We start from the raw sequence: 18,503 nt of genomic DNA, 5'->3' as shown, positions 1-18,503 counted from the left end.
CATTGGACATGAAATCAGCTCTATAAAGAGAACTGAAGTCATATGATGAAAATAAAGTACATTGGGTAATGCAATTACTATGTTGTTATCATTGTTGCTTTTTAAACACAGCATATGAAACAGGATCTCTTAACCTGTTTCTCCAACTTGGGGATTAGAATGAATTTCCAGTGAGCTCATGTAGAAGCTCTACCTCTCAGAGCAAAGGACAGACTCTGTTCTTTGAGTCACGGTTGAACCACATTGATCTAAAAACCAAGTAGAAGGGCTTACAAAAGTCCTGAAAACTAAGGTTTCAGGAGGGGGGCGTGGTCTCAGGAATCTGGATCCAAATTACTGTCTAAAAACTAGACAGTATAACATCAAGAAGAGTGCATCATTCCTGCAGTGGCCAGCAGTGTTGAGATGTTGAGTTTTTAAAAAATAAAACAATAGTTTGAGTCTCTTGAAACCTCTTTTCTACATTACAACACAACTGTTAGACATTAGGAGGCCAGGGCACCAGGCTGTGCTGAAGGTACAATTCTATCTGGCAGTGATGGTAATAGTCCAAAATGGGCCATCCTGTGATATAAAATATATAGGCTCCTGATAGGAGGAGAATAGAAAACAAGTCTTTCATCTCTTTCAAAGCAAACAGGCCTTCCCAAACGCATCCCCCCAGACCTGTCAAGTAGAAGAAACTATGAGATGCTCTTGATAAGGAGCCCAAAAGGATCCTTGGTTTAAATATAAAAGAAAGGAAAAAAAAAAGAAGAAAAAAAAACCACCTTTATTTCCTGCCTTGCTGAGTGAAATCTTTTAGCAGACTTGCCAGAACAAGAAATGAACCAGGTTTTTTGTGTTTGTGTTTGTGTGTCCTGGTGTGAGACAGGCAGCATGATGGGAAAGGCACCGACTGTGAAGCTGAAAAACCTGGGTTTGGATTCCTGGCTTAGCTACTTGCTATCTGAGTGGCCTGGGGCAAGACACTTAGCCTCTCTGAAACTCAGTTTCCTCGCCTGAAACATGAGTGATCACACCCAGTCGCCAGGTCCTTATGATGGTTAAACGAACTGATACACAGCAGTGCCTGGCACAGAACCTGGCATAGGGCAGGTGTGTCCTAAATGTTAAATATTACTCTTCTTCCCACCTTCCCTCCTGAGGTAGGTCACAAAAACTTTCCTGGCTGGTCTCAAGTGTCCCAAAGCTGTGACTTCCAAGGTGCCCGAAGGTGAGCCGCAGACATGTGGCCTCAAACTCAGGCTGAGCCTGCTGCCTGAAGTGGGACTGGACAGGGCGAAAGGTGAGGACCGAGCGCTAAGGGTCGCCCAGGTGCACTCTCCACGTTCCCTTCCCACAGTCAGACAGACACTGCTCCGGGCACGATCCTCCGGATATGGGTGTAGGACTTCCTGATGGTGACGCTGCCGTGGTGTGACACCCCCCGAGGCAGGACGCACTCCTCGGTCAGTTTCTGGGCCTCAGGGTCCCAGCACAGCACCGTGGCGATGACCTCGTTCTTCTCGTCCCGCCCGCCTGTGATGTAGAGCCTGTTGTTGCAGGGCGCGATGCCGCAGCTGGCCCGCTCGTGGCTGAGCTGCGTCACCAGGCACCAGCTGTCTTCCAGAGGGCTGTAGGCATACAGTGCCCGCATGGCCCCACCTGAAGGGGAAGAGGAAACATGATGGCACTTCTCTGGTTTCTTCCCCATTAACCACTAAAATTCTACCTCCAGTTAGGTCAAGTCTACCACCTTGCCAAGAGAAGTAGTAGATTGATGACTCTCCAGAAAACCAGAGTGGATCCTTGGGGGCAGCAAGTTGCCAGTACTGGAGCCACCTCACACCACCCTTTAAGTTCCACAGCCAGGTCCTAACCAGGTTCTAAGATACTCAGATAAATAAGAAGCCATCACTCACCAACGACATAGATGTGGTCCCGGAAACTCACTGCATTGATGCACTTAGCCTCCACCGGCATGGCCGACTTTAAACTCCACTTATTGGTCAAAGGGTCATAACACTGAGTCTTGTCCGTGGCCAGTTTCCCATTGGGCCCTCCCCCAATCACATACAGCTTCTTCTTATGGCTGGTGGCCGCAAAGGAACTGACATGGACGAGGAGGGGCGAGGCCTGCAGGGGCACGGGACAGAAGAAAAAGCTATCAGTCATGCTGCCCACGTTGCTGCAGAAGCTCACAGGACACAGGCCAGAGCCTGGGGACACAGACCTGGCAGCCTTTGCTTGAAGTTGCAAGGCCATGGGCTCAACTTCCCTTCAGATGCAGACAGAATCAAAGCACAAATTTCCCACCCTCCCTCCAGGCTCCAGGCAGGCTAGAGCAGGCTATGTGTTGGGATGTTCCACCCTTGCCTAGAGTCCAGCTCTCAGGGCAGGAGGAACATAGGCAGGAATAAGTGTTTACATGGACAAAACCAGCCAGTGTGAAAGAAAAAGATTTTTCAAACATGCATATTCATTATTCTTATTCATTCATGTGCTCATTCATTCAAAAAATGTTTACTGAGTGCCTACTACGTACCAGTGTTAATTGTCCTTGATGCTTATATCTAGCAAGAAGAGCTGGTATAAGGGTTTAAGGTGGCCACAAGTAAGCAGTCTCTCCCATTCTGGGGCAACATTGCAGATTTTGAGATTAAGCCAGACTTGTACTTCCACCCTGTGAACCCCAGGACGCTAAAGGGGACTTCCAAGAGGCTCTCGCCTGTTTACATGGTTGCGCCTTTTAGCAACTCTGTGATGGGACTGCACGATTTGAGAAGATCTTGGAAATATCCCCCATACATGTTAAGGTTTCCCTTTACAGCACTTTTCAGGCTGACAGGTCTTGGCTGGATGTCGTGGTGACCTGGCTACCTTTGCTTGCACCTACAATGACCATGTTTTATACTCCGCAAAGCTGGAATATGCTCTGATTTAAGATCTGATAAGGAGAAAGAAAATTTGAAATTGGGCATAACCTGGAAATACAAGAGTTGAGGTTGGTTGTATTTTCCTAGGTATTATATATACCTGAGCTCACATTGCTAAAGTCTTGCCTGTAGGCATGTAAATGGTTCATCGTTAATGGGAAAATAAATAAGGGCTGACTTCTACATATGACCAAATGACTCTGGGTTTACAAGCAGTGTAGTAAAAGGATCCCTATGTGTCTGGTGTGGAGAAGAATAGGCGAGAGGGCATCTGAGGAGACAAGACTGGGGGCAAGACATGTGACCCAAGAGATCTACCGACTAAGGGCAGGGTGAGCCTCCCCTCCACATCTAGGATCCTGGCCAGGATAGGACAGGTGCCCACACAGAGCTTCACCAATTGGAGGGACGTTGCTTCTGTGACTTGATCGACAATACTGAAGCGATGGTTCCCAGGAGGATGGAAGCTCAGAGCCACCAAAAATGTTCTCCGTGGGAGCAGAGCTATCAGAAAGCAGGCTGCCGGTATGCACCTCTTTTTAAAGCTTTGAAGTAATAAGTTAGCAGAGTTGCTCATAGAAATAACCTCCTGTACCTCTGACCAGCAATTGTGGAAGGGGTCGTAGGTCTCCACGTTGTTGATCCTCTGTAAGCCGTCGAAACCGCCGATCACGTAGACCTTGCCGCCCAACACCACCATCTTATGCCTCCAGCGGCCGATGTTTAAATACTCAATCTGAATCCATTTGTTGATTGAAGAATTATATTTCCAAACATCGTGCTGTGTTTCTTTGCCACCTACAAGAGATACAAAGCACTTAAGAAACTACACATCATATTAGAAATACAGCTTCTCCTATAATTTCCCACATGCCCAAAAGTGCTAAGTCCCCAGGCCAGCCCTACCCTAAGGGGAGACAAAAGAATCCCATGGTCTAGGGGCAAGGGGACAAAGCAAACGCAGGGGAGCAGGGAGAGCACACATTGTGTCGTGTGCCCCCTCAGTGTGTCCAGAGTTCAGAGGTGTGGTGGCTGAGTGAGTGGGGTCTAGAGAGGGTTTCAGGGAGGCGGGACCCAAGTCAGCCTGGGGGGCAGGAGCCAAAGAGAGCAGGACTCAGAGTTTGTGCTCACAAGGAGCAGGAAGTGAGGCTGGGCAGGGACAGTAGGGTCTTGTCTAGCAGGCAAATTAGAAGGCAGCTTAAGTTCTGTGTTTGCTTAGTTATTTAAACAGTTAAGCAAAGGTACAAATCTGGAAAAATCAGCATGAGATCTTACAACATTCCCTTGGTTGATATCTTTGATCTATATCAAAATACACGTGGGACTTGCCCTGTTTTTAAATTAATTTTTATTATTAAAATACGAGATGCTCATAATAGAGCATTTGAGAGTGAACTGTTAAGTATTTTTTCGAGACAACTCTCTTAATAAACAGAAAATATGTAATTCAGCAGTTAGGGAGAGAGACAAGACGAAGGAGAACTGACTTTTTTCATGACTTTAATCGAATATCTTAACAGCTTTGCTTCCATTTTCCCATCGTCATAGAACACCGCTAACTACTTAAAGCAAAACATTTACTTTTCAGACTTAGATATGTGCAGTAGTGGAGCAATGAACATGACTGACCACATTGTACGTCGTGGGTGTTTCTCTAGGTGAAACCCAGAAGAGGGATTTCTACGTCAAAGACATGTGCAGCCTGAATTTGTACGGGTGCTGTCAAGTATCCTTCAAAGCTGTGCTGGGTGACCTTTCCTCAGATCCCACTCACAGCAGGTATCAGGAGGGATTTTTGTTTTTGTTTTTGTTTCTTTCTCCCTGTTTTTCAACAGGCTGATAGAGAAAAATTATGTCACAGTTTATTTTTCCCTGACTACGAGGGAAGCTGAGCTTCTGTGAATTTTTTGTTCATATAGTTTGACCATTTTTCTTTCCATCATGCACATTTTAGAGGTCTCTATGTATTCAAATCGCTGTGATATTGATCCCATTTAGGTGGTGTCAAAAAATAGAAAATAACTGTAAATTTTGAAAGAAATGTATGCAACCTTTATAGAAAAGAAAAATAAACTAGGATTTTATTTCAGGATGTACAAAAAGACCTGTGTCACTGGCGAAGCATATTGTGTGCATGGGGGAGAAGACACCTTATTGCAAAGATGTCAGCCCTCCCTAGATTCATCCACATACTCAGAGTCTTCAAGAATTTTTTAGGGAACTTGACAAGATAATTCTAAATTTTACTAGAAAGAGTAAATTTGGAAAAACTTCTAAGAAACTTTTGAAAAAGAAGAATGAAGAAGGAGACTTTTCTTATCAAATATTAAAATATACCAAAAAGCTATTACAATAAAAACTGTGTGGTAGTAGCTTAAGATTAGGCAAATGGATTAATCAAAAACAATTAAGAGCATAGAAACAGACTAAAATATATAGAGATCGTTAAGTAAATGTTATTAGAACAATTGGCTATTCATTTGGAGGAAAATTAAGTTAGGTACCTGTTTCACATTACATTTAAAATAAAATTCAAAGGTAACTATTATAAAAGTTAAGTGAAGAATACATAGGACACTACATTCATGATCTTGGCATGAGGAGGGGTTTTCCAAGGATAACATGAAACTCAGGATTATATAGGAAAGAAAATAACTATATAAATATAAATCAAAGTTAAAAGACAACCACAGTCTAGGAGAAAATATTTACAACACAAATAGTAAAGGATATATAATAAGAGCTCCAAAACATTGGTAAGAAAAAGACAACCAATAGAAAATCAGTCAAAGGGGATGAACAGATAATTTTTAAAAAATAAATACAATTCCCTAATAAATACATAAAATATACTCTACCTCACTAATGATTAGGAGTATAAATTTAAACATTTTAGTCTACTTAAAAATTCAATGACATAACAAAAGTTGTTAGCAAGGATATAGAAAATGGGCACTGTCATTTATCATTGGTTGAACTGTAAATTGGTACAAGCTTTCTGGAAAACAATGTAGCAATATACACAAAAATTCACAATTCACATATTTTGTGACCACTTTCAGGAAACTTTCCAAGTAGCAGCACAAGTATAAAAAGTATATGTGTGGATTAATAAAACGTGGTATATGTAAACCATGGCATCCTATAAGCCACAAAAAACGATGATGAGCTAGCACCTCTTATATTATCCTGGATGGAGCTGGAGCCCATTCTACTAAGTTAAGTATCACAAGAATGGAAAACAAGCACCACATGTACTCACCATCAAATTGGTACTAATTGATCAACACTTATGTGCACATATGGTAGTAACATTCATCGGGTGCTGGGCAGGTGGGGGGGGGCATTGGGTATATTCACACCTAAGGGTACGGTGCACTGTCTGGGGGATGGGCATGCTTGTAGCTCTGACTCGGGTGGGGCAAAGGCAATATATGTAACCTAAACATTTGTACCCCCATAATGTTCTGAAATAAAATTTTTAAAAAAGTATATGTGTATAAGAATGTTTACTGCAGTATTTTTTAAAGGAGATTAAAAAAAGAAAGCTGAAAAAAATCCTGGTTCATCCATTCAAGAGACTGCCCTACAGCTGGTAAAAATAATAACAACAGTGATAATGAGGGATAATATTATTAAGCTCTCGCCATGTGCTTGGCATGATGCTGCGCTTTCCATGTAGTATATCACTTAACACATAATACATATATTCATTATACCAACATGTAATGATGTCCAGATTTTATTGTCAATTGAAGTACAAGTTTCCATTGATTTAGCTGTATATAACAAGCATGTTTTCATGTACTTCTTATGTCATTAAAAAGCAAACAACAAATTTAAGAGAGGGGAAGGACAAGTTGTAGAATAACATGTGTAGTGCATGCGGCAAAGACTGGCTGTGTTTACCAAACCTGCTTTTCCCTCCTGGGCACATAACTAAACTACATTTCCCAGCCTACCTGCATCTGCAGGGCACAAGGGGCGGGTAAGGGATGTCATGTGGGTAGTTTTTGCCAATGGGACGTGAACAGAATCGATGGCACTTCCAAGCCAAGGCATTCATAAGCAGGTGTGCCTTATCAACGCAGTTTCTCTCTTCCCTAAATGAAGGCCACATGTGGAAAAAGGCAGCCTCACAAGATGGCAGGAGCTTAGGTCCCTGAATGCCTGAGCAGAGCAGATCCATCCTCCACCCCACCACTCTTGCACATTATTGTGTAAATTCACTGAGACTTAGGATTTGTTGCAGCAGCTAACGTTACTTGCGCTAATATAAAAAATTTTTGTAAAAAATTAAAAGCCACAGAATAATGGCACAGAGAAACTGCCATATTTTACTTTATATGCTCTGTATTGTTTGAATCTTCTACAATACTAAAAAAAATCTCTACACCATAAAAGAAAGCTATAACCTAATCAACGGTATGAATATATCCAAAGAAGAACCAACCTGTCCGTGATTTTGGAGGGACCCAGCTCTGGAAAGCAGCTCTCCCCAAAACAAGTTTAGATCACAGAAAAGCCTCTAAGAGAAGGGAAGGAATGCTTGTCTCCCCCCTTAGGGTCCCCAGAAGAGGCAGGTGGCTTTTGATGTGACGGAGAGAGCATGTATTGGACTCAGAACCTGGGTTGAAGTCCTGCCTTAACAGTGTGTGACCTGAGGTATGTCCTAGAACTTCTCTGAGCCTTGGTTTTCTCCTACCTTAAAATGCCTACCATATAGAGTTTATGTGAGAAGCAAACAACTAAATGTTATTAAAGTATAAATTCATCTGCCATACAGTAAATATGGTGGCGACTATGTCATTCAGTAAATATTAATATTGATTGAGCATTTACTGTGAGGTCAGGCACAGTGCTAGGTACTTGGGATATAGTGTTGATTCTCCTAGAACTTGAGGTCTAACGGGAAAGAGTAATTGTAAATAGGTAAGCAAACAGGTTAGCAATGCAAAAGTATCGGGTGCTGCTGAAGTATATCAAAGTACGACCTAATAAACTTAAGGGGGTTCAGGTTTGAGGAAAGAGCAGACGTTTTTATTCATTACTGTGCCCCAGTGCCTCGCTCTGTGCCCTGTGCCTACAGCAGACAGTGTATAAACACTGATATCACTTTCCTTCTTCCTTTTCCATGTCTGCCTGCTCCCTCAGATTTCAGTACAATGCTGCTCAGAGCTTAGTATTTATTAAGTAACCATGTGCTCTCCAAGATAAAATCCCCTGAGCGCCTGGTTCCATATCCTGACCAAGTAAGAGCTAGGTCACTGCCAGTTCACGGTAGTTGCTCTGGGATGGCTGCCTGGCTCTCACCTGGGAACACACGTAATGCTATTGGGAGCTTGCTTCAGCTTCCCCTGGCTCCTGCTTACCTGAGATGTACACCTCATTTTTTAATGTCACGCATGCAAACTCCACCCATTTCTTATTCTCACTCTCCAGCTCATGCTCTGTCAGCGGGAGCTTGGCCACCTCCAGACGGCTGCGCCTCAGGGGGTCCAGGCAGGTCACCTCTGCCACAAACCGTTCATCTTTCGTGCAGCCACCGATGATCATGAACACCTCAGACTGGAACTCATGCATCCTGGGCTTGGTGCGCTCCGAAATGATCTGGAAACCAATGGGAGTACGTAAAGGCAGGATAACACAGAGGTTCAGAGCTCAGGCTATGGAGTCGTCAGAGCAGGGCCCAATTCCCAAATCTGCCACTGTATGACCACATGACTTCGCCTCCTTCAGCCTCAGCTTCATCATCCGTATAACGAGGTTTTAGTGGAAACTACCCATAGGTTATTGTGAGGATCAAATGGTATCATATACGAAGTGTGCTTAACCCAGGGCCTGGCGCGTAACAGACATTCAATAAATATTACCTCTTTTTGTTGCTATTTTAAGAAGTCAGGGTCTATTTACCATCAAATGTGCTTCCTGCCTCTCCCATCCTGCCTGGTCTGAAACCTTAAATTCTGGAATTTCATTTCTGGCTACTTCCCATTCCCCCTTGGTTTCAATTTCTCAATGATGTCTCAGACTTTTCTTGCCACCAGCCTTCTGGAAGAGAAGTCCTAGACAGTGACCACGTAAGAGCATTCAGAGCCTTAGGAAAAAAGAACCAGGAGAGATCAGGGTATGGCCAGGGAGGTTGGGGACCTGATCCCAACATCAAGTATATGACCGTTCAGAGCCTTGAACAAGTAAAGACATCCTCACCACAGTCAGAGGTTTGGAAGTCAAATCCCCCGGAGTTCCATCACCTGTGGCCATGTGATCTTGGAGAAGCGACGCAGCCTCTGTAAAATGCTTGTAATCATTTCTATGCTATCAGGTCATTGCGAGCACTCGTGAGGTCATGAGGTACAGGGACGAGAGCAGCCACCACAGACACAGCCCTCCAGAGATGGTTGTGTCTGCAGGAGTGGTAGCAGATGCCACACCGATAGCGCTAGAAAAGGAAGGGCTGCCCTCCTCCTGGTTCCAGCAATCCCCTGGGCTCGCTGCGGAAGGTCCTGCAGGTGTGCCCATGGGAGACAGAGAGGTAGCATCTGTTTCCCAGATGGCTGAAGCAGCCACTTTTCCCTACAAAGTTAGGCTGATCTAACACAGACTATGGAACTTTGATTTTGCCCATAAGTGGTGACAAACAGGTTAAAGTAGCAAAGGCTGAGCCCTCAAGTGGTGAATACAAGCAATGGCCACAGATAATCAGACTAGTCAACACCCAGCCTCTACTTTTCCATAAGAGTCTTTGTTTGTTTTTCTGTGCCAAAGAGCCCAATATGGTAAATTCTGCATCCTTAATTCTTGAGGGTGAACATGGCCATAAAGTTTGCAGCCGGGCTGTCTCTGTGGATCAGTAGAAAGGATTGGGGACGGTGTGGCAAGACAAAGCCTGGGGAATGGGCTGAGCCTGAGGGCACTGACAGCAGGAAGGTGGCTGGGGGAAGGGTGGGAAAGGTGGGCCAGGGAATTGGAGGCACTGTGAGAGCACCAAGCTGGCAGGACAGGATCTGAGGTATCATCCCTGGGTCCTGTCCCTAAACCTCACTTTCCCAGGCACAACCTCCGGCACCAATCTGGTCCCGTTTCAGAGGGGTTTTAGGTATGGCAGGGCAATGCTTAAAAAATGCACTAGCCTCCCAGAATTGGTTCCATTGTGGCCCTTACTTCGGTTTTGAGAAGCAGGCCTCAGCCTGCACTCTGAGGCCCCCCATCTTGTTCACAATGCCTACTCTCCTGCCTCAGTTACCTGCTGGGTGGCAGGAGGCTAACAGGGTGGCTGGACTAGCCACGACCTCACCTCCTGACTTCCAGGGCTGGAATCTTGCTCTTTGGTCCTGGCCTGTGAAAGGCTCTACTCCTATGAACTGAAATTCCTGGGCTCCTGCCTGGATCTCTCCATAATATCTGTTCTCAATTTCCCATGCCACCTCCCCAATCTGCTTACCCTTTAAGGCACTATGAATTATTTGCAATGTCATTTTGTCCCTTTCTCTAGGAAGCCATTTCTGACTTTGCACATATGTTCCCATAACTCCAAATTACCACAACACTTTTCACACTCCATTATAATTTACTATAAGGTCTCTGGTGGCAGGAACAGCCCTTTTTCTCCAATAGATCCTCAGCACCAAGAACAGTGCGTGGAGCTTGTGGGCTTCTGTAAACACTGATTGAATGAGTGAATGAATGAATGAATAAACGAACAGGCAAGCTCAATAACTCAGGACCCTGGCACAGATTTTTTTCCCAGTCTAAATCACTGCACGATGGCCCCAGTGATCCCTGCCTCGTGTAGTTTCTTCCACATTGTTCCAGAACTGGTCTGTATGACCAATGGAGTACAGCAGAAGTAATGATATATCACTTCTGAAATCAGGCTATAAAGGGCACCACAGCTTCCGTCTTGATTGCTTTTTCAGTCTTTCTTAGATCATTTGTTCTGGGGGAAGCCAGCTGCTATGGTGATGCCCATGCAGCAAGAAACTGAGGCCTCCAGCCAATAGCCAGCAAGGAACTGATGCCTGCAACAAACCAGTGAGAGAATTTGGAAGTGCATTCTTCAACCCCATTTAAACTTTGAGATTAGTGCAGCCCCAGGCAACAGCTTGACTGCAACCCCATGAGAGACCCAGAATCACTCAGCTAAACCAGTCCTAGATTCCTAATGCTCAGAAACTATGAACTAGTAAATGTTTATTATTTAAAACTATTAAGTTTGGGGTAATTTGTTACACAGCAATAGATAACTAATACAGTCATCTAGCTGATGGGATTAGCTGGTGTACTGAGGCCTGCCTTGTAACTCAGCACCACAGAACTGCCAAGGGGTGGCACCATTACCAAATTTTAAGTCCAGCTACATTTGATAAAATATTAACCTGAAAGTCACGACAAATGCCAATCTGAATTCTGAGATGCGCAAGTTTGTTGTAGATATATAGAAGTGTTTGCCAATAAATTGCATGCAACAATCAGGCCTAACCAGTTTGTTTTCAGATTGTTAAAAATAGAGCAGACAGTTGTACCTTACTGACTTCTCATTGTCCCTAGAGCCTATGCTAAGGGACCAAACAGAAGTGACCATATTGTTCAACAGAGCTGTTCCTCCGGGGTGGAGCCTCTGCCCCCACTCTTCCCACACCACATGTGTCAGAGCAACTTTGGTACAGACAAAGTTGGTCCCTGGAAACTTAGGAGGCAATGAAATGAAGGGGCAACTCTCCTCTGCCCCCAAAGACCTCTTCCAATGAAGCTTCCAGCTAGCACTCCTAAATTGAATGTAGATTGATGTTTGCTTTTAGGGTTCTAAAGTTTCCTACTGTCACCACCAGCTTAGAGGATGGACGAGGTTAAAAGGGAGAGATGATGATAGGACAAGAAGGGTTCAAGTTTGGGAAATGAAGGTTAAGGGGGGAATTGTGTTCACAGAGTAGCCTCCAGGCTCACACTACTGTCATCAGGAAGAAACTCAAGATCATTCTAGCAGGAGGCAGACTGGAGTTTCAGGGAATCAACTGCCAATGAGACCCCAATTCAGAGAACATGGTCGTTAGTTAGTTCAGCTGCCCAGACTGTAAAATGAAAATAAGAAAGTGCTTTGAGCAGGGTTTGGGAAAATTTGTCTGCAAAATCCTAGGACACAGTGAAAAGAGATATTTTAGCCCCAGAGGAAGAAAATGCTTGATTGCAGGAGATAGAGCAACCATGAAGGAACTGAGTGGGAATAACAAGAGCTTCTGTTTGTGGGCACCTACCATGTACCAGACACTGTACTAAGCACATTCCATTCATTATCTTATTTAATTCTCAAAACAGTTCTACCAGTTGACAGGTATAATTACCCCATGTTGCAGATCAGGACTGAGCCTTAGAGTAGCTAAGTAACTTGCCCAAGCTTACACTGCCAATAAATTGTGCAATCAAGAATAAAACCCAGATCTGCCTGTCTGCAAACCTAGGTTCCCACCACTGGAGAATTTTCCAGGTAGCAGAATTCTCTCTCCTTCTACAGACAAAGTTTATATTTCCCCATCCCACCCCCAGCACCTTGCAAATACAAAAGTCCATGACTATATTTTATTGCAGCAATTTTGCAGAAAACAAGGTAGGGACATTTTATATTAGAGGAAAGCTTTTATCACCTGCATTTCATGAACTTAGAAAATAGGAAGCAGAAATAAAAATAGCTGAAATGTCAGAAATACCATTGATCAAGACTGTACCTTAAAGGCTGAACTGAGAGCCGTTGCAGAGACTGAGACCTGGCTGAATGGTATGCAGGCTCTGATATGCAGTGCTGAGCCGTCTGCCTGGCACCCATATATCCAGCATGGGATAAGACCCATGTGCTTGCCTGGGCTACCCCATCAATCCACTCATCATCCTTCATTTGCTAAAGTCCCATCTTCTCTGACAGACCAAAAGTTTAGTAAGGCAGAGACTGTTTTTGCAGTACCTGGTGCCACATCCAGCATATAGTTGGTGTTCAGGATTTATTTGCAAAAAATGAAAGCCTAGTATATTCAAAGATATGAAATGCTGTTGAAGTAGTTCTTAGGGGGAAATTTATAGCACTAAAGCCTACATTAGAAAGAAAGAAAGGTCTCAAATCAATGAGCTCAACTTCTACCTTAAGAAACTAGAACAAGAACAGTATATGAAACCCAAAGTAAGCAGAATGAAAATAATTAAGATCAGAATGGAAATAAATAAAATATACAACAGAAAAACAATAGGGAAAAGCAAGTGAAACCAGAAGCTAGTTATAAAATTGATAAACCTCTAACCAAACTGATTAGGGAAAAAAGGGAGACATAAATTACCAATATCTGGAATGAGAGATGTGACATCACTACAGATTCTACAGGTATTAAAAGGATAATAAGGGAATACTGTGAACAATTTCATGCCAGTAAATTCAGCAACATATATGAAATAGAAAAATTCTTCAAAAGACACAAACTACCTAAATTCATTCTAGAAGAAATAGACAACCTGGATAGTCCTATATCTACTAAAGAAATATAAATTGTAGTTAAAAACTTTCTCACAAAGAAAACGCCAGGCTCTGGTAAGTTCTACCAGATATTTAAGGACATGTTTGCAGAGTGAATGAATGAACAGTGGCTCTAAGGACAGCAAAGCACTAGAAAAGAACATAGAGAAAAAGGAAGAGGCTCCAGAGGAGCCTCAGACAGATGAAGTTTCTACCAATGGCCCAATGAAGAGGGCTTGGTAGCTAATCCCATAACCATTGTACAGTGATCTATATGTGCACCAACTGTTAACGAAGTGTCCCTGTGTCGTTACCTCCTGATGGTTTGTTCCTCTCCACTAAGAACTTATAAAGTTTTGAATAAAAAAATTCTTGCAGGGATTGTTAAGGAGAACCAGGTAGATCCAAATGATATTTGTATTCACCATCCTGGTGCTCATTTAATCATTCAAGAAACATTTGCCAATTATTTACTCACTATAAATCAGGGACTCTCTCTTAAGATCTGGAGATAAAAAATCCAATAAGACCTATGTCATACTATAACAAGCTCCCAGGCTAGAGATATTTACAGATGATAAACTCAATGGTTACCATGAAACAGGTGGTGCTTTGACAGAGCAGTGCACCAAGTGTTGCAAGAACACAGAGAGGCCCCTGGAGAAGGTGATGCTTGAGCTCAGTTTCGAAGTAGAAACTACCTAAAGAAGAGGAGAAAAGCAGTTGAACAACACCCGCGTTGGCCTGGAGGCTGAAAAAGCACATACACTCTGGGGAGCTACAAGCAGTGTGTTAGGACTACGGCAGATGATGCCAGGGAAGTGGGAGGAGGTAAACTACGCGCGACCAGGCTCTGGGGCTCAGACAGGAAGTGTGGGCTTTATCCTGCCAGCGGTAGGGAGCCAGTGAAGAAGGTAAGCCCAGGAGCAAGACAACAAGACTTGAGGTTTAGATCATCCAGCTGTTGGAGAAATTGGAGGGAGGCCAGGCTGGAGGCAGGGGGATGAGTTTGGAGAAATTTCCAAAAATTCAGGGAGGAGATGATGACAGTCTGAAATAAGGTATCCAAAAGATACAGGTTTCCCCAGAGTGGTCTAGGACGAGCAGCAGCCCCATGGAATGGCAACTGAATAGGGCATATTCCTGTTTATTTGTGCCTTCCACCTCCCCACCAACCTCCTGCCTTTGCACAACTAGGAAGAGGAAGGACATGCCACGCATGGTGCTGGGATGGTGATTTCCATGTCACCTAATCCTCTCAATAGCTGTCTGAAAGTGTAGTATCATTCTCATTTTACAGATCAGGAATCTGTGGCTTCTGGAACTGCCTGACGCAAGCTATGGACAGTGCAGCATCTTCTACTTAATGCCCTGAGGGTTTGTGAATCAGCTTCTCCTATATCTCTGTGAGTCCCTGGCTAACTCCTTACTCCTCTGGTTAAATACAGCCTCCCCCATCTTCAGCTCACCTCATTGCCAGACAGGTGGTACATCCTGGCTTCCTGGAGCAGCGGGAAAACCTCTGGGCACTGCCTGATGAGAGGATCTGCTTCAACCGTCTCCACGAAGTACCACGGGTCCAGCAGCGGCAAGCGCACGTTCTCAAGGATGTAGGGGAGCAGGCAGAGTCGCTCAGACTGTTTGTGTCGGACCCAGCTCATCACAGTCTCAAACACCTGAGCCTCCTCAGTCACATAAAGGTCGTCACTCTTCAAGATGTGGTACAGAGTGTCCACAGGAAGTTCAAGGAACTCCTCGGAGTTCAGAATCTGCACAAAATTTTGAATGATGTAGCTTTGAACTTGCTTCTTTAGACTGTCCAGAGAGTGTGTGTCTGCCAGCCTTAGTATTCCAACACAATTTTCCGGGTTCAAGGCTTCAGTGAGGAAGCTGGCGCAGGCATCCACCATCCTCAGGAACTAGCAGAACAGAAAGGTGGCAAAGCAGACCAGGAAATGATTAGTCCACAAGGGTTTACCTGTGAGTTGTGTGTAGTCACAAAAAAATTAGAAACAACCAAGATGTCCAACAATAGAGGACTAGCTAAATAAATGATAATACATTCACACAGTTGATAGCTCGATAGTTACTTTAAAAGCATGTTGTAGAAGGATATTAAATGACATGGAAAATGTTCATAATGTATTGAGTTTAAAAATCTGTTCACTGAATCTGATCGAGCCTCTAGATTTAATCACCAATTTACAGGAAATGTGGAGAAAAGGGAAATGAGTTCAATGACACCATAGGAATACAGTCAGCAAAATCCAGACCGTGGGAAACTCTACAGAACCACTGATTCAGTTTCTTCAACAAATATATTATAAGGAGGGAAAGAGAGAAAGCAAGAAGGGGAGGGGGAACCTGAAGATAAAAAGAGATTTAAGAGACATACCAACCCATTGCAAAGTTTGGACCTTATTTGGATCCCTAATTTAAGCAAAAAATATTTTGAACTTGGAAAAATGTATACAGTGACTAATATTTGGTGACAAGAAACAATTATTCATTTTAGGTGAGATAATGGTACCACGGTTATGTTGAAGAATCCTTATCTTTTAGAGATGTACACTGAAATATTTGCAGATGACGTGAAAAATCACAGTCATTTGTACATTATGATCCTATTTTTATAAAGAAAAAATATATAGAATATAGGAAGAGAAAAAAGACTAAAGAGATATAGATCAAAATATTAGCTGTTACTGTCTCTATGTGTATCAAGTATGTGAGGGCAAATTATGCTGCAGTAGCGAATAATCCCCAAATCTCAGGGGCTTACAACAATAAATGTTCCCCTCTCACTCACATTGTATGTCCTTCATGGGGCTTTTCATTCCAGGATCCAGGAGGGTGGAAAAGCCCTTACTTGTGATATGCTGGTCTCATGACCAAAGGGGAAAAATGATCGTGGAACCACACAAAGGTGGTTGAAAGCTTCTTCTCAGTGGTGGCATGTGTCATTTCCATTCACTCTCAACCAGCCAGAGTAAATTATGTGGCAAAATTTGTCATCGAGGGAACAATAATTCTCCCATGGAAACAGGACCCATGGGATGGACAGGGAATATACTATAGAAATAATACAAAGTACCACACTCTGTAATAAGACTATGAGAATTTTTTCCATTTTTATTTATTTATATGTCCTCTAAAATGAATAAGTATCACTTCTGTAATCAAAAAATTAATGTGTATTATAAAATTCCCAATTGGCTCCCACGTCCCACTTTTAAATTATCATCATCCTCATAAGAATACCAGTCCCTTAGGCCTGTATGGCACTCTACAGATGGCAAAGCCCTGTCATATCCGTTATATTACTTAATACCCATTTTACAGATGAGGTGTCTCAAATGCATCAGCTCATTCTTATTATTTGTTCTCTGGAGCTTAACTTCGAACAAGTCCAAACTCCCATCTCCCCTCCTTATCCACTGGGCTCCTTATAGGGTCAGGTTCTCAGTGTTTGAGTTGATCCATTAATGGAAGGAGGGGGAATGGGAGGCTGAGGGGGCCTGGTGGGAAGAGTATGGATGGGACAGACCTGATCAGGGAGGGGTGACAGGAGCTGGGGGAGGAGGGGCTGTGGGGCCTGGAGTGGGGGGAAAACTGGTCTTAGAGTGAACCAAGTTGACTTGGGCTCTGGCCTTCACTCCAGAGCATCCTAGGGGACACACGTCCCTGAATTTTTAGATCAATCCCAATTGCAAAATATAACCTTTTCACGTCAGACCACACTGCGATAGAAAACATTGCCCTGAGGGTCAATGCAAAGTTGGAGAAAGCCTGAATTCTGCCTCAGACTGCCCTGTGTGCTGGCCCCAACCGCCTGCAGCTCTGCTCCTCGCATGAGCAACTGTGGCAACAGTTGAGCCTGAGAATTCTAACACCTGTTTAGTTGTTTGCAGATTTTCAGTTCAGAGAGTAAAAATATACAACCGAGACCAAGAGGGTTGAGCCTGAGAACCTGACACAGGAGTCCCATCTGGCTGTATCCACAGAGACATCTACGAGAGCTGAAAGGAAACTCACTTAAATGGTGGCCTCCAGTGCAAAACACCACATCCCCCATGCTAGCGTTTGCATGAGTGGAAGATGAGAGGAAAATTATACAGATATTTCTAGATAAGTAGGCTATCTCTGGGAGACCACTTAAGACCTAGTAAGCGTGGTTGCCTCTGGGAAGGGGAGCTGGTGGCCAGAGTTAGGGTAGAAAGGGAGAATTACTTTTCACTGCTTACCCTTTCTACCATCTCCAATTATGTGTAGGAAATATCTATTTAAAATAGATTCAGTTTGTCATTTATAGAGAAAATACTAGAAGATAACATATAACATGCTAATAGTGGTTATAGATATTAATTTGGGCTTTTTTGACTTTGCCAAATAGATCGTTTCTATACTGAACATGAACATTTTAAAATCAGGAAAAAATACATAAAATAAAATAAACGCTCTTGTGACTTTAAACAATGAGAAAATAAAATAAAATGTACAAAGTAAAAGAGCACCAACTGTATGTCAGACTCCTTATACTAACTATAAGAGTTACTGGATCATCCCAACAACACCACAAAGTAGATATTTATTATCATTCCTGTTTTATATATGACGAAATGAGATTCAAAGAAGTGATTTCCTCAGAGACTTATAGCTAATAAGAGATAGTGCTAAAATTTGAACTAGTCTTCTCTGATTCCAAAAATTCATGTTTTTACATTACTTCAAGCTGCACCAGTCAAATAATGCGTGTGGGGGACAAGGGCTTGGCAGACGCCAAACGTCATTTGCTCACTTCATCTAATAGCTCAGATGAACTGATCTGCCTGCACACAGGAAGGAATGGCTGACAAGATGCCATTCCTATCCCTGCTCGATGACTATTGATGAGCAAAGAAGGAAACCACAGAGGAAAACCAAGGCAAGTACCGGAGCTCACGTCTGTTAGCAACATAGATCCATTCAATGTTAGAAACACTGAAACTTGGCTCTCTCCACTCAGAAACTGTCAATCGATCCATTCATCTGCCGTGTGTGTACCAAAGTCTGTGCTAGACACTTTCCCATTCGTTATTTCATTTACCAAA

At 43.3% G+C, this 18,503-nt stretch overlaps 1 protein-coding gene across 1 annotated transcript in view; it reads right to left on the bottom strand.

The window, feature by feature from the left end:
- Positions 1 to 1,345: 1,345 nt before the first annotated feature.
- KLHL6 (kelch-like family member 6) overlaps positions 1,346 to 18,503 on the bottom strand; it is a 53,516-nt gene continuing 36,358 nt past the window's right edge. Inside the window, exons 3-7 of the mRNA XM_012640507.1 lie at positions 14,883 to 15,332; positions 8,291 to 8,528; positions 3,514 to 3,716; positions 1,905 to 2,118; positions 1,346 to 1,647 (exon numbers count right to left, since the gene is read on the bottom strand). Coding sequence (XP_012495961.1) covers positions 1,346 to 1,647; positions 1,905 to 2,118; positions 3,514 to 3,716; positions 8,291 to 8,528; positions 14,883 to 15,332 — 1,407 coding nt within the window. The remainder of the gene's footprint in view (positions 1,648 to 1,904; positions 2,119 to 3,513; positions 3,717 to 8,290; positions 8,529 to 14,882; positions 15,333 to 18,503) is intronic.

The sequence above is a fragment of the Propithecus coquereli genome, unplaced genomic scaffold, assembly GCF_000956105.1.
Source record: "Propithecus coquereli isolate 6110/MARCELLA unplaced genomic scaffold, Pcoq_1.0 Scaffold10, whole genome shotgun sequence".
NCBI classification, from domain to species: domain Eukaryota; kingdom Metazoa; phylum Chordata; class Mammalia; order Primates; family Indriidae; genus Propithecus; species Propithecus coquereli.
This window is presented reverse-complemented; position numbering and strand designations above follow the sequence as displayed.